This window comes from Oenanthe melanoleuca, chromosome 19, assembly GCF_029582105.1.
Source record: "Oenanthe melanoleuca isolate GR-GAL-2019-014 chromosome 19, OMel1.0, whole genome shotgun sequence".
NCBI classification, from domain to species: Eukaryota; Metazoa; Chordata; class Aves; order Passeriformes; family Muscicapidae; genus Oenanthe; species Oenanthe melanoleuca.
The window spans coordinates 5,027,090-5,040,471 of record NC_079352.1 but is presented as its reverse complement, the minus strand read 5'-3'; the positions used below and the strand labels follow the sequence as shown (position 1 = coordinate 5,040,471).

Here is a 13,382-nt window from a genome sequence, read left to right as displayed (position 1 = left end):
CGCGGCCCCGCCGCTCCCGAGCCGCTCCTTAACCGGCCTCATTCGGGCTGGGCCTTTCCCGGAGCTGCCGCACTGAGGGATAAATAACCCATAACCCCGGTGCCGTTCCCGGTTCCGCTCCCGGTGCCGCCGCCGCGGCTCCGCCCGCCGGGACCCGGATGGGCCCGTACGTGACGCGGGGGCGCGGCCGCTCCCCCGGGCCGGAGCGGAGCCGGAGCGGAGCCGCAGCCGCGGGCGGGCACAAGGTGAGTGCAGGCGGGGACAGCCGGGCCCGCTGCCCTCAGCCCCTCACACATCCCCTCACACATCCCCTCACACATCCCTTCGTCCTTCCCCTCACACATCCCCTCATTCCCCCCGGCCGCGGCCCCTCCGCTCCCCTCACGCTGCCCGACCCCCTCCAGCCCCGCGGCGGTGCCAGGCAGGCTGTCACCCTGGCAGCCACCGAATCAATTATTAATCAGTTATTAATGAATTAGCGGTTATTTGCGTGCCCGCCGCCTGGGTTTGTGCTGCCCCATCCCGATGATGCCCGTGCTCCTGGCAGCTCTACAAGCTGTGCGATTGTGTCAGTGCAGCCCAGGGGCCTTTTCCCAGTGCCCACGGCCAGCCAGGTGTCCCTGTCCTGTCCTGCCCTGCAAGGTCACTGTGACAGAGTCCCTCTCTACCCACCCACACTCCCTCTTTGCTCTCAGCTGCAGAAGCTGGGTTACACTGCCCTTTCATCATACTCGGTGCTGTTTGTGACTGGAGATGCTGGGATTTCACAGTCCAGGGACTCTCCAGGCCAGTGTACAACAGAGTTTATTGCAGCTCAGACATCCCAGCCCCTCTTCCAGGATGTTTCTTTGCTGTGCTGACACAGATTCGTTGGAATTTTCTGGATGTTGTTTCTTTTCCCTTTTGTTCACCTCTCAATCATCTGTGTCTTGAAGTTGGTGATGCAGACACTGCTAAATCAGGTCTCATTCTACCCGTTTCTCTTTAAAAAGGGAGAGCCTTCTAACAATCCAGCTGGTATCTCCCCAAAAAAGCACATCTCAAAGAGTTACCTTTAAACAGGAGTTTGTGTGGGGCTCCTGTGATGGGTTCCTACAGAACCTGAGTGAAAAAGCCTTTGACATATATATATATGTATGTATATATATATATATATCCATTATGTCATTTTTTGTTGGTATTTAACTTTTTTGTGTTTTAACTTTGCCAACACTGGTTCAGCCTCAGAAGATATTTAAGAAAAAGCTGTTTAAACCAATATGGAGAAGTTGAGGGAAGAGCAGAGCCTTTAAAAGCTTTTATAAATCTTAGCATCCAGCCCAGTTCAAGGACTGCTGTCATTCCCTGGGCAATGAAGCCAAACTGGCAGGGCCAGTTCATTTACTGAGCTTCCTTTGCTGTGTGTGTCAAATATCTGAGCTGTCCCCACCAAAGCTCCAGGAAGCAATCCCTGCTGTTAAATGACAGCTGGAAGGACTGGAAGGAGGCATTTCTGGTAGAGTTGGATGCTGCTGATGTGTGCTTCAATCAAATATTTGATTAAATGATGATTTTATTTATTGGTGGTGTTTTCCCATTAACTGTTGATCTAGACCTAGATGTATTTGCAAGTGAAATGGAGGCATTTGCTTAGTTTAAATAAATAAATTATGTACATTTAATGAGAGATTTAATGAAGGAATATTTCTGCACATAATTAAAAATAATTATTGCATGTGCTTTAAGTGCCCAGGTTTGGATTGGACTTTGGATGGCAGGAGGGTGGAACTGGATGATCTTTAAGATCCAGTTCAACCCAAACTCTTCTGGGATTCAGGGATGTGTTTTCTCCATGAAATGCAGTGATTAACTTCTGCTTTTCTTTCAGGAGGACTCCTGTCAGCCCAGCTGTTTCACTGCTCCCTGAACAGGTGAAGCCAGCCCTGAGAGGGACTTCACTCACCTTTTAATGAACACCAAAAAACAGGTTCAACTTGTCATTAATCTTTTTATTGCCACTAAGCTTGTTCTCAAAATCCTGGTCTCATGATGATCTGCTAAAGCTCATTATTGAGGGATTGTTTTGTTGGATGTTCCAATGGCAGAGCAGGTTGGCACTCCTGAGCAGAATGCAATTAATGCTGTCTCATGGCTTTTTTTTTTCCTCCAACCTTAATGTCATATTGAAGGAGATTATGAAAGAGGGAGAAAAGTCCCTTTTTCTCAGGCCTCAAGCTCTGTGAGGAAAGAGGCCCTTTTTGGTGCAGTGCCAAATGGATGAACTTACCCCAAAAACCCATTCTGTGGTCAATAGTGCTGATATGTTTAATGGAGTGAATGTTGTTTATTCACATTACACTCCATTTAAGTGAAATCTATGGGACATCCTTGAAAAATGCAGACAAAGAACACATTTTTGGTCAATCTTATGTTCTTTTGAGTACTCTAAAGAGAGCTAGAAATAGCAGCCAAAGCACTGGTGTCAAGTGGCACTTTATAAATAATACATTCACAGTAAATACAGGCTTACCCTCATTTTTTGACTGTGCATCTTATAAATGCTGTTCTGCAAGCTCTCTCTGGCTGATAATTTGTTTACCTCCTTAAAGGAATCCCTAGCAAAATAATCTTTCATTTATATTGTGGCTATTCTTTATCTGTGAGGCATAGTTGAGTTGTTTGGATAATTGATGATATCAGAATAAATGTTGTTTTAGGACAAATATTAAAATTGTTAATAGGGTGTGGCCCTTCAGAAGCACTTCCATCCTGATTTATCTGCCTGTACATTGGGCTGGGGTGGAAAAATTATCATGAGCTGTGGAGAAGAGAAATTAAATTCCTCTCTGAGCTGGGCCTACACTCTTAATGAGCTGCAGCTTAGAAATGTTTGGGACTTCACAGTAGTTATTTATCTGTGTTTATTAGGGTGTTAAACAGGATCTAGAATTCATCCTCAAATTTTGGAGAAAGGAGGCTGTGGACACTCCCACAGAATGTGGAGATTTTGGTCTGATCAGGTCTCTGTTTTGCTCAGGAGCATCCTAGGTCTGTCTGGGTTCACTACTGAACCCAATATTTCCTTTAAGAGTTGAGCTCTAACATTGTGCACAGTGACTATTAGCAGAATTATTAAGGCAGATTTTTAAATTTTTTTTCTCACTGATTTTGAGGCAAATCATCTTTGAGTTAATAAATAAATGTACCAGATGTGTTTGTGCAAATAATCCTCCTCTTTCTATATTTTATAGTGATTTGAGAGAAGGTTTGAAGGTAGATAAAGCCTCTGGTAGTGGAATGTCGTTAGGGAGTTGTGATGCTGCTGGAGACATCCTGGGAACAGGGATTTTACATAATGCAGTGTGAGGAGAGCAGCGGGGTTTCTCTTTCAAATATTATTTTTACCCTGTGGTTTGTCCGTGCATCCCATTCTCTTATTGAGGATGGACTGAGAAGCCTTGTGGGTGTTAGATTAAAACTGATGATTAGCAGCGTGATAGAGTTAATATTTGTGTCTGGTGTGCGGTGGATGGTGAGAAATGCCGGGTTTGCCATTTCCCAGGGAATCCCGGGGCGCAGCCGTGCCCGTCCCCTGCTGAAGGTGACAGGCGGAGCGGGTGTCGCCGCTGTGGCAGGGCCGCGTTCTGCATCCCGCCCCTGGCGGGGGACAGGCTGGGACAGCGGCCACCCCGGTGGTGCCAGCGAATGGCGCGGAGCCGCGGGGCGCGCCGGGCCAATAGTCGGTGCAGCGCGCAGCCAATGCACGGCGGCTCTCGGCCCGGCCGGGGCTCCGCGGCTGCCGGGCCCTGCGGCGCTGCCGGCGCTCCCTGCCCGCCCGGGAACATCGCGGCCCCGCCGCTTGGGGTCACTCATTTGGGTCTCCCTTCAGCACTGCCACGGCCTCCTACCCAGCAGAGCTGCTCCCCAGAGCCAGAGGGATGGTGGTAGTCACGGGGCAGAGCAAAGCGAGTGCCACCCCGGATGATGCCATGTCGAGCTCGGATGCAGAGGATGATTTCCAAGAGCCGGCCACTCCCACCGCCAGCCAGGCAGGACAGGCGCTACCTCTGCTGCCTCAGCAGGTAAGAGCTCACCTGAGATGGACATGAACAATTCAGGATTTCCTTCTGGATACCCAGCTCACTAAAACGAAGTCTCTTGGATTTATTTGAGTAGCTCAGGAGCTTTACTCTCAGGATCCATCCAGGTCTGGACTTGGGACATGTAATTGTTTATTCTGGTACTTAAGGCATAGTAAGATTTTAGGCCTGATGTAAAGAAATACAAAATTTTTTTTCAGTGTATAGTGTAGTCTGGTTGTGTAAAGGAACCAGCAGGGTGCAATCCCAAGGTTGACCTGAGATTTCTTCCCTTTTTTTTTTTTTTGTGTAAGACTAGGGAAAGGGTTTTGTTTTGTTCTTTCCCCAAAAGAGCCAAGAGGAGGCATTAATATCTCAAATATCTGCTCTTCCAGCTAAATTATTTCTGCTGTTTCAGATTCCCAGCTACAATTAAACCACTCCCTGATTCCTCCCAGCAACCAAAGCATCCAAATTTTTACCCCTCTGTGGGGCAGGAAGCACATATTTATCCCACAGGAGGCTCGTTTCTGATGTCCTGCTTGCTTTTGCAGTTCCCAGAAGTTGTCCCCCTGAACGTGGGGGGGATGTTTTTCACCACCAGGCTGTCGACGCTGCGCAGGTACGAGGACACCATGCTGGCAGCCATGTTCAGTGGCAGGCACTACATCCCCACCGACGCCGAGGGCAGGTACTTCATCGACAGGGATGGCACCTACTTTGGGTAGGTACACATCTCAGGGCAAGCCTCTCAAAGTTCTTACTGAAAACTTACTTTTAAACTTATTTTTAAACTTATTTTTATCAGCTTTTTTTTCCTTAAATTGTGTTTGTGCGGAGTTTAGTGCTACACACCTTCAAAGCATCGCAGGAGTAACTGCAGTTAAAACTCTTTGTTGGTTGTGCAGTGGGAAAGGAAAAGCAAAAAATGCTTTGAATTTGTGCATTGTCTCCCTTAGAGTGTCTCCTTTCAAGGTATCAAGTTGTTTTGGTGGTTTAAAGAAATGTTTGGTATTGCTTTACATAGGAAGCTCCTTTGCACAAGGCTGGGTTTTCATTGATATTCAGTGTCTGTGAGGAAGAGGGGATGGAAGGAAAGGATCTAGGATTATTACACAATTGAAAATATGATGTTTTCAATCTTTTAACAGGATATAACTGCTAAAAGAAAGCACAAGCTTTCAAAGAACTTATTTTTCTAAATTATTTTGGTTGGTAGTGCCATATTCCTTCACCTCCTGGATTCCTTCCTAAGTGTTCAGCTTTTATTTTATTTTAAATTAAACTGACCATGATTACTAATGCTTGAATTGGGGTGAAATTGCTAAAAAAGGTGATCAGTGTTCATGAGTTCAGGTCCTTGCCCAAAGCACACACTGCAATTTATCCCAAATTTCTTGTTGTTCCTTTATAAACATTTCCTTATTGTCTTCAACAGAGGAGCATTCAATTATTTTCAAACATTTTTGAGTTGTACTACAATCTTGGACAGAGGTAGATTAAGCCACTGTGTTTATTCTAAAATAATTGTGTCTTTGCATGAGGCAATTGTTGGAAAATCAATTAATTTGTGATGTTATCAACCTCAATTGAAAATAGAGCTAGGACAGAAAGCCAGGTTAGCACGTGCTGTATTTGTTGTCATTTTAAGATTGCAGTAATGCATCTTTTATTTGATAAGGTTTTCTTGGTTAACACTTACAAAGTGATTTTTTTGTTTATTTGATAAAGGTTTTGTTGGCTAATACTTATAAAGTGATTTCTTTCCCTGTCAAAAGATCTTGCTGCTGAACAGTGTTTAAGAACTACAAGGAAATGTTTTCTCTCTTTTTAAAAATTCTGGTTATTATTCTGTAAAAAATAATCTGTGAAGAGAAGCCTCCTTTGCAGATGTCCCATCCATTCAGTTGCATCTGTGTGGAATAGAATGTTCATAAATATGATTCTCTGGGAAAATACAAAAGTTTATTTTGTCCCAGACCTAAATTTGAAATGCAGTGACCACAATCTCTTTCCCATGAAACACTCTGGCCTCTTCTGTGTTATAAATGGTTTCCTCCACACTGAATGTTTGGTTTAAAATCCACTGATATTTTTTCAAATGAGTTTTGACATCAACTGAGGCAAAATGTGAAATGATGGCTTGGAAACCTGAACATGGTAAAAGGTTTTACAAACAAATGTTGGGAATATGGCTCATTTATTTCAGTTACTGTCTCAATAGAGCAAACAATGACTATCCAGCATTTCCTGTCTTCCCCACCTGCAGCAGTTTTGGCAGAAATGTGTTTGTTAATGATATTTTTTTGCTGTTTTTTGTTATAGAGACATACTAAACTTCCTACGATCTGGTGACCTGCCCCCCCGAGAGCGAGTGAGGTCAGTGTACAAGGAGGCTCAGTATTATTCCATAGGACCCTTGCTAGACAATCTAGAGGATATCCAGCCTCTTAAAGGAGAAAAAGTTAGACAAGCTTTCCTGGGCCTAATGCCATATTACAAAGGTAAATAAACAAAGTAGCACTGACTCTTTCTTCTAGTGGGATTCCAGTGTTAAACCTTGTGCTTTCAGTCTGCTCTCAGCTCCTAAACTGATCCCATTGCAGCTGGGAACTTTATTCTGTATTTTTCATGCTGTTTGGATCTTTGAGGTCTCTACATTAATTCAGTCTGCTCTCAGCTCCTAGACTGATCCCATTGCAGCTGGGAACTTTATTCTGTGTTTTTCATGCTGTTTGGATCTTTGAGGTCTCTACATCCATTCAGTCTCCTCTCAGCTCCCAGACTGATCCCATTGCAGCTGGGAAGTTTATTCTGTGTTTTTCATGCTGTTTGGTTCTTTGAGGTCTCCACATCTTGCTGCATCCCAGGGTGTGGATTTCTATGCTAAAAAAGGAGCCAAGATTAGGCTGTAATTAAATGAGAATTTGTTCTGTCAGGACTTGCAACTGAATAAACTTGGCCTTGTGGTGAGGCCAGATAACTTGGGCATATAATAAGGCCACCAAGTTCACCAGATAACCGAGACTGGTTTGATCATTCTGCATTTAGCAGTGAAATGTTCCAGGTGCAGTGATCGCTGTTGATCTCCTTTCCTTGGCGAGTCACTGGAATCCCGACCCTGTGTCTGCTTTCAGAGCACCTGGAGCGGATCATCGAGATCGCCAAGCTGCGGGCCATGCAGAGGAAGGCCAGGTTTGCCAAGCTGAAGGTGTGTGTGTTCAAGGAGGAGATGCCCATCACCCCCTACGAGTGCCCCCACTTCAACTCGCTGCGCTTCGAGCGCAGCGAGAGCGAGCCCAAGCTCTTTGAGCACCACTGCGAGGTGGACGTGTCCTTCGGGCCCTGGGAGGCCGTGGCTGATGTCTACGACCTGCTGCACTGCATTGTCACTGACCTGTCTGCCAGGGGCATCACTGTGGACCACCAGTGCATTGGGGTGTGTGACAAGCACCTCATCAACCACTACTACTGCAAGCGCCCCATCTACGAGTTCAAGATCACCTGGTGGTGAGCTGGGCTCACTGCGGGCTCCCAGAGGACAAAGGTTCTTTCAGGATCGTCTGGTGGTGAGTTGTGGTGGCACAGAGAGGGGTGGAAGGACTTCTAGAGGACAAAGGTTCTTTCAAGATCACCTGGTGGTGAGTTGTGGTGGCACAGAGAGGGGTGGAAATACTTCTAGAGGACAAAGGTTCTTTCAGGATCGTCTGGTGGTGAGTTGTGGTGGCACAGCAAGGGGTGGAAGGACTTCTAGAGGACAATTGTCCTGTAAAAAAGCACCTGGTGGTGAGTGTGAAAGGACTCCCAGAGGACAAACGTTCTTTCAAGATCACTGGTGGTGAGTTGTGGTGGCACAGAGGACTTCTAGAAATGAAACATCTTGAAATATTCTTTCAGGATCACCTGGTGGTGAGGTGTTGTGGCACAGCAAGGGGTGGAAGGACTTCTAGAGGACAAATGTCCTGTAAAAAAGCACATGGTGATGAGTGTGAAAGGACTCCTAGAAGATAAATGTTCTTTCAAAATTATCTGGTGGTGAGTTGTGGTGGCACAGAGGATTCCTAGAGGACAAATCTTCTTTCAAAAAATCACCTGGTGGTATGAAAAAACTCCTAGAAGACAAATGTTCTTTCAAATTCATCTGGTGGTGAGTATGAAAGGACTCCTAGAGGACAAATGTTCTTTCAAGATCTCCTGGTGGTGAGTTGTGGTGGCACAGAGAAGGGTGAGAGGATTCCTAGAGGACAGATGTTCTTGGCAGGTGTGTGTCTGCTCACATTCCTTGGGATCAGCCTGCTGGCAGGGGTTGGGAAAACCTCTGGAAACTTGAAAAACCAGCCTGAAATCAGACTGTTGGCTCAGGTACCTTAACGAGGCACAAAACAAATTCACCTCATGGGAAGGATGGAGGGGAGTGGCTGAACATCTGCTGAAAGGTGCCACCAACCACGTGGCTTTGGGATGGAATTGCAGATTTTTCCTGCATTTTTGGGAATCTGGGGTGCTACTAAAGCTTTACCTTCTTAGAAATGTTTTAGTTCCTCCTTCAACTTTATAAAATTTGACTCACACCCAGCACAAAGATTCTGGAAATGTCATTTTGATGTATTAGATAATTTAAAAAAAAAAGAAAAAAAGGATATTCCCTATATATATAATTAATTGTTGTCAGGGTTAAGCTGTATTCCTTTTTTAATTAAGGATCTATGTTGTGAATTATAATGTTATACTTCAATTATTTCTGTTGCTATCAAAAGGAATAGCAGATCTGGAATATATTCCTTAATGCTTTTAGGAATAATAACTGTTCTTGGAAGACTTGTGCCTGTTTTTAGCCTTAGAAGTTCTAAATGTTTACAATATCTACAAAAAAAAGCTCTTTAGAACCAGGTCATTTACAAAGGCTTTTGGTAAATGAGAAAACCCTGTCTGTATGTTCCTATTAGCAGTGGTAAGAGGAATATTTAATGTATATTATTTTATTACTGACTCTTTTTACATTCTGTGATATTAAACTTTATTTTAGACTTAAAGTCAGATGATATTAAACAAGTGCTTCCTTCACCTCACCTTTTCCAGACAATTTAACCTTCATTTTATCCTTCTTGTTGACCCTTCTTGGTGTCACAGAAGGAGAAACAAAATTCAGACTTCATATTCAGATACTTCTCCACTCTAAAGCAGTAGGAAATTTCTTTCCATGCTGGAAGAGGCAGCCACTGCAGAATTATAATTTCTCCAGAAGATCATTTTTGTATTTCTGCCATGAGCAACCACATCCCAAATTTCAACTACTGAATTCAGCCCAAAATTAAAGGGAGAAAAATCTGAAAATCTTATTGTTTTGTGAGGTACAGAAAACTCCAACCTGCTTGAAGAGGCTTCAAAATAATCTTAAAGAAAGAGACAAAGTACATATTTGCATATTGCATTCCATTGGATTAATTAATCCAAGAATATTGCTTAATTAAACTTCTGACCAAAATTCTTAAGAAACATTAATAAATTCTCAGGTTTCTGAGGCAATTTTTAGAATAACTCAAAGAACTTAAGGATCAAATTGTCTTGCAGAAAAACAGCCCTTTTTTTTTTTTAAAAGTTAAACTGAGTTAAACTTCCCCTGCAAGGAGGGCAAGTTTTGCTTGGTTTCTTTGTTGCCTTCATTTTTTCTTTCTTTCCAAGGAATCTAAACTGCAAACCACAATTTCTTATAAAATTAAATAACATCTTAAAGCTGAGCTTTACAAAGCTTTGGCTGCTTGTGCACTTCAGATATTCAGGATTTCAGATGTTCAGAATTACAGATATTTACAATATTCAGATTACAATGAGAATTGCAGTTTTACTGGAATTTTCAGAGGGATTTTTTACCACTTCCCATAAATATCTTTACAGAACTCTGGCTGGAATTCCAACCATTGCAGAAATGGATCACAAGTTGATTTTCAGAGTGTTTTCTGGTTTGGCTTTAGGAATTTCCCTGCTATTGTTCAGGAGAAGCTGTGATGACAGAATTCCTGTTTCAGTCATTTTTGTCACTCCTTAATATGCACACACTGGGATTCTGTAACTTTTTCCTATTCATTGTTTAATTAATTAAGGAAGGCAACCCAACCAAAAAGAGAAAATTAAAATCTTGGTCTGTATCTTAATCCAAGTTCTCATCCTCCTGAAGACATTAAGTGCAATACTGGAAATGAAGACATGAATTTAAGCCCACAAGCTTTAATCAGTGCTGGGATTTGTGATTTGTCCAGGTTAACAATATTTTCATTGTCCCAAGCAGTCTTTGTTTACAAGGATTTAGCTGCTCTTGCCCAACCTGGGCTCATTTTTGGGAGAAGCAGAAGAATTGTGCAGGTGGATGGCAGAAGGGTGTAATCTAAAATCTGGGTTATATAATGTGACTGATTCTCTTTTCTGGGCCTGTAGCTTCAGAAATTTTGCAACAAAAAATGGGAGTGGCTGATCTACTAAATCCATGTGTGAGAGGACTGAGGATTTTTGTGTAGAATTGTATGTAAACTATGGAATACTGTTTTTTTTTTCCTTTAGGATATTTCTTTAGATCTGCTTTATATATGGGCAGGCCAGAGTTTTGCTAACACATATTTTTCTGTGCTCCCTTAGCTTTTTTTTTTGCCACTTTTCCACCCTCACACCCCCAAATCCCTGTGTTTGTGAGCAGTAAATGGCCTCCTGTCCATCTGAATATTGGAGGAATGGTGGGACAGTTGAGGGATATTTATTTAAAATTAGAATTGTTAACTATTTTTTACATTGCTGTGAAAAAAAACATGACAAGACCAATTTTTTTTAACATTCTCTTTATATCCATTGTGGAGTGGTTCTTAACAGGGAACAAAGGGAGGTCTCATATGAAACTGGGTGGCCAAATCCACAGCATACAAAATGTTTTTGCATCTGTTTTACGCTTGTGAAATAGGAAGGCAAAAAAAAGAAAATAAAAATAGGAAAATAAGAAAATTTTAAAAAAGGAAAACAACCCTTATGAAGCACTCAAAAATGACATGAAAAGGTGTTTATGCTGCTGAGCTCAAGAGCTTAAAAAAAATCTAAAAATAACTTCTAGACTTGGTGTAGACTTTTAACTTGAATACCCAATATTCTGCACAGGAATCTGAAATGTATTCCTTGCTGAACTTCCATCCTCCTCAGAGGAAAGTGAAGGTGCTGCCAGCTTTGATCTGGGGAGCCTTTGTGCCATAAACAGATCCTCTGTGGTCCTTGTGCTGGATTTTTAATTTAAAATTTTATTTTAACCTATAATGAGGGATCAGTTCTGCATCTATGAGAGTGCAAGTTCTTTTGTTTTTTTTTTAAGCACTTCAGGTTTAATTACCTTAAAAGCAGTGAATTATTGCAGGAATTTCTGCATCACCCCTTTTGAGGGACTTTTTTTTTTTTTTTAAGTTTTGGTAATTCTGCTTGGGAGACACCTCATGATGTAATACATATGCAAATACCTGAATTTGTTATTGTGAGTATTTTTGGTTGGCAGTAGCACCTAAACCTGGCCTTGGAGGAGTGTTAGAATTCCAGCAAACTGAAGGATGTGGGGATCTTAAAGTGCTCTGAGAGCTTTGTTAAACCCTGATGTGGATTTTAAACTGCTCTGAGAGCTTTGTTAAACCCTGATGTGGATTTTAAACTGCTCTGAGAGCTTTGTTAAACCCTGATAAATTTTCCCAGTGAGCTGATTTCCAGTGTCCTGAGCACTGGTTTTTAGAAATAAGGGAGTGGGAGTGAATTCATTCCCCAGGGACAATCCTCACTACCTCTAAAGGAAACTTTGAGATCCCAATCCCCACTCCCCCATTTGTCAGATGATTCCCAGTTAATGACTCTAACTGGATCCCCTCAGCCCCTTCTTTGCTTTAACAGCTACAATTCCACCTGCAGGAAATTTCTCTCTTCTCTGCTGCACCCTCAGATTTGTTTGCCAGGTGATTACACAGCCTGTTTTAAACTTATTATTAAACTAATAATTTAATATCACAGTGTGGTGACTGCTGGTTGCTAAAGAATCTTTTTTATAAAATCTCATTACTCTCAAAAATACCTGAATAAATGTATTAAACAGAGGAAACAATCATCTAATTTCACTCTTCTGCTTTATTTTTTTTTTCTAATGACTGTTAAGAAATATAAATTCTTACTTCTTTTAAGGGCTTACATAGGAATATGTATTCAGCCTAACAACTCTGTTTTGGGCCTTGCTGTGAGCTACATGATCCCTCATTTGTTTTGGTTTTTGGGGTTTTTTTTCCCTAAAAAGCTAATTACTGATATAATTAAAGATTTTGTAGCTTCACTTGGCATTTGCAAGCCCTGAGAGCCCTCATTCCCAGGTTTATCCTCACTGCTCATTATTCAGAGATGACAGGGGACATGATGAGGGGGATGATGGAAAAATTCTGACAGAGCTGGCTGTTCCCATTGCAGAGCTGATTTCTTTCACTTCTTTTCATTTACCCTGGACAATTTATAGACCCCACTGGCTTAAAGATGTGGTTGGCATTACTGAGCCCTCAAGATGTTTTTAGGTTTTTCACACACAGAACAGAAGACCCAGGATAGTTCTAAGTTTTGGGCTATGAAAAAAAGCAAAACAAAAAACCCTCCAATCTTTCATTATCTTTCTGCAAATAAGCTGATTTCAGAGGAGAATTCTGTTCTGTTATTATCTCCTGTATATAATTCTCTAACTGGAAATCACTTTCCAGAACAGCAGTTTGTAGTCATTTTACTTACACAGGCTTAGTATAAGTTTACCTCCACTTTCACTGTGACTTTTATAAATGGATTTTGTTTTGCTGAATTATAAATTGTATGTGTCTATGCATTGTAACCCGTAATGCCTTTGAAAATCCAGCCTGGATGCTAATGATCAGGGTTTGGAATTATCTCCAAATGTGTTTTGTTAATAATTATGTTGATGTGTGCTGTTTAATACTGTGAGTACTGCAGTGTATTATTTCTTAATACCTTTGACTTTTCAGTTCAGGTAATATAAAGTCTGTATGTTTTTTATTTAAAACACATAGAAGAAAATGTGGATATAAAGGTTGTGTTGTGCAATAAAAGATTATGATACTGAAGACTGTTGGAATTCTGGCTTATCTAATCTGCAGTCACTGCAGTGCTTTTCCTCACCTTCCCTGGGATTTCAGTGTGCTCTGCCTGAGTGCAAATGAAAATTAAGACAGGCATCTCTGTCCTGGGGTGTTTTAATGGCATTTAGTCATTTATGATCACTTCCTGAGCAGAGGGCACTTGTGCAGTGTCTGCTCGGGGTCATTC

The 13,382-nt window shown here is 42.1% G+C and overlaps 1 protein-coding gene across 1 annotated transcript; it reads left to right on the top strand.

Moving 5' to 3' along the window:
• The first annotated feature begins 172 nt into the window (after positions 1-172).
• Positions 173-13,191, top strand: KCTD7 (potassium channel tetramerization domain containing 7). The gene is made up of 6 exons (XM_056506414.1): positions 173-245; positions 1,868-1,966; positions 3,869-4,061; positions 4,613-4,782; positions 6,384-6,562; positions 7,196-13,191. Exons 3-6 carry the CDS (start codon positions 3,918-3,920, stop codon positions 7,570-7,572), a joined length of 870 nt encoding a protein of 289 aa, XP_056362389.1. The 5' UTR covers positions 173-245; positions 1,868-1,966; positions 3,869-3,917; the 3' UTR covers positions 7,573-13,191.
• The last annotated feature ends 191 nt before the right edge of the window (positions 13,192-13,382 follow it).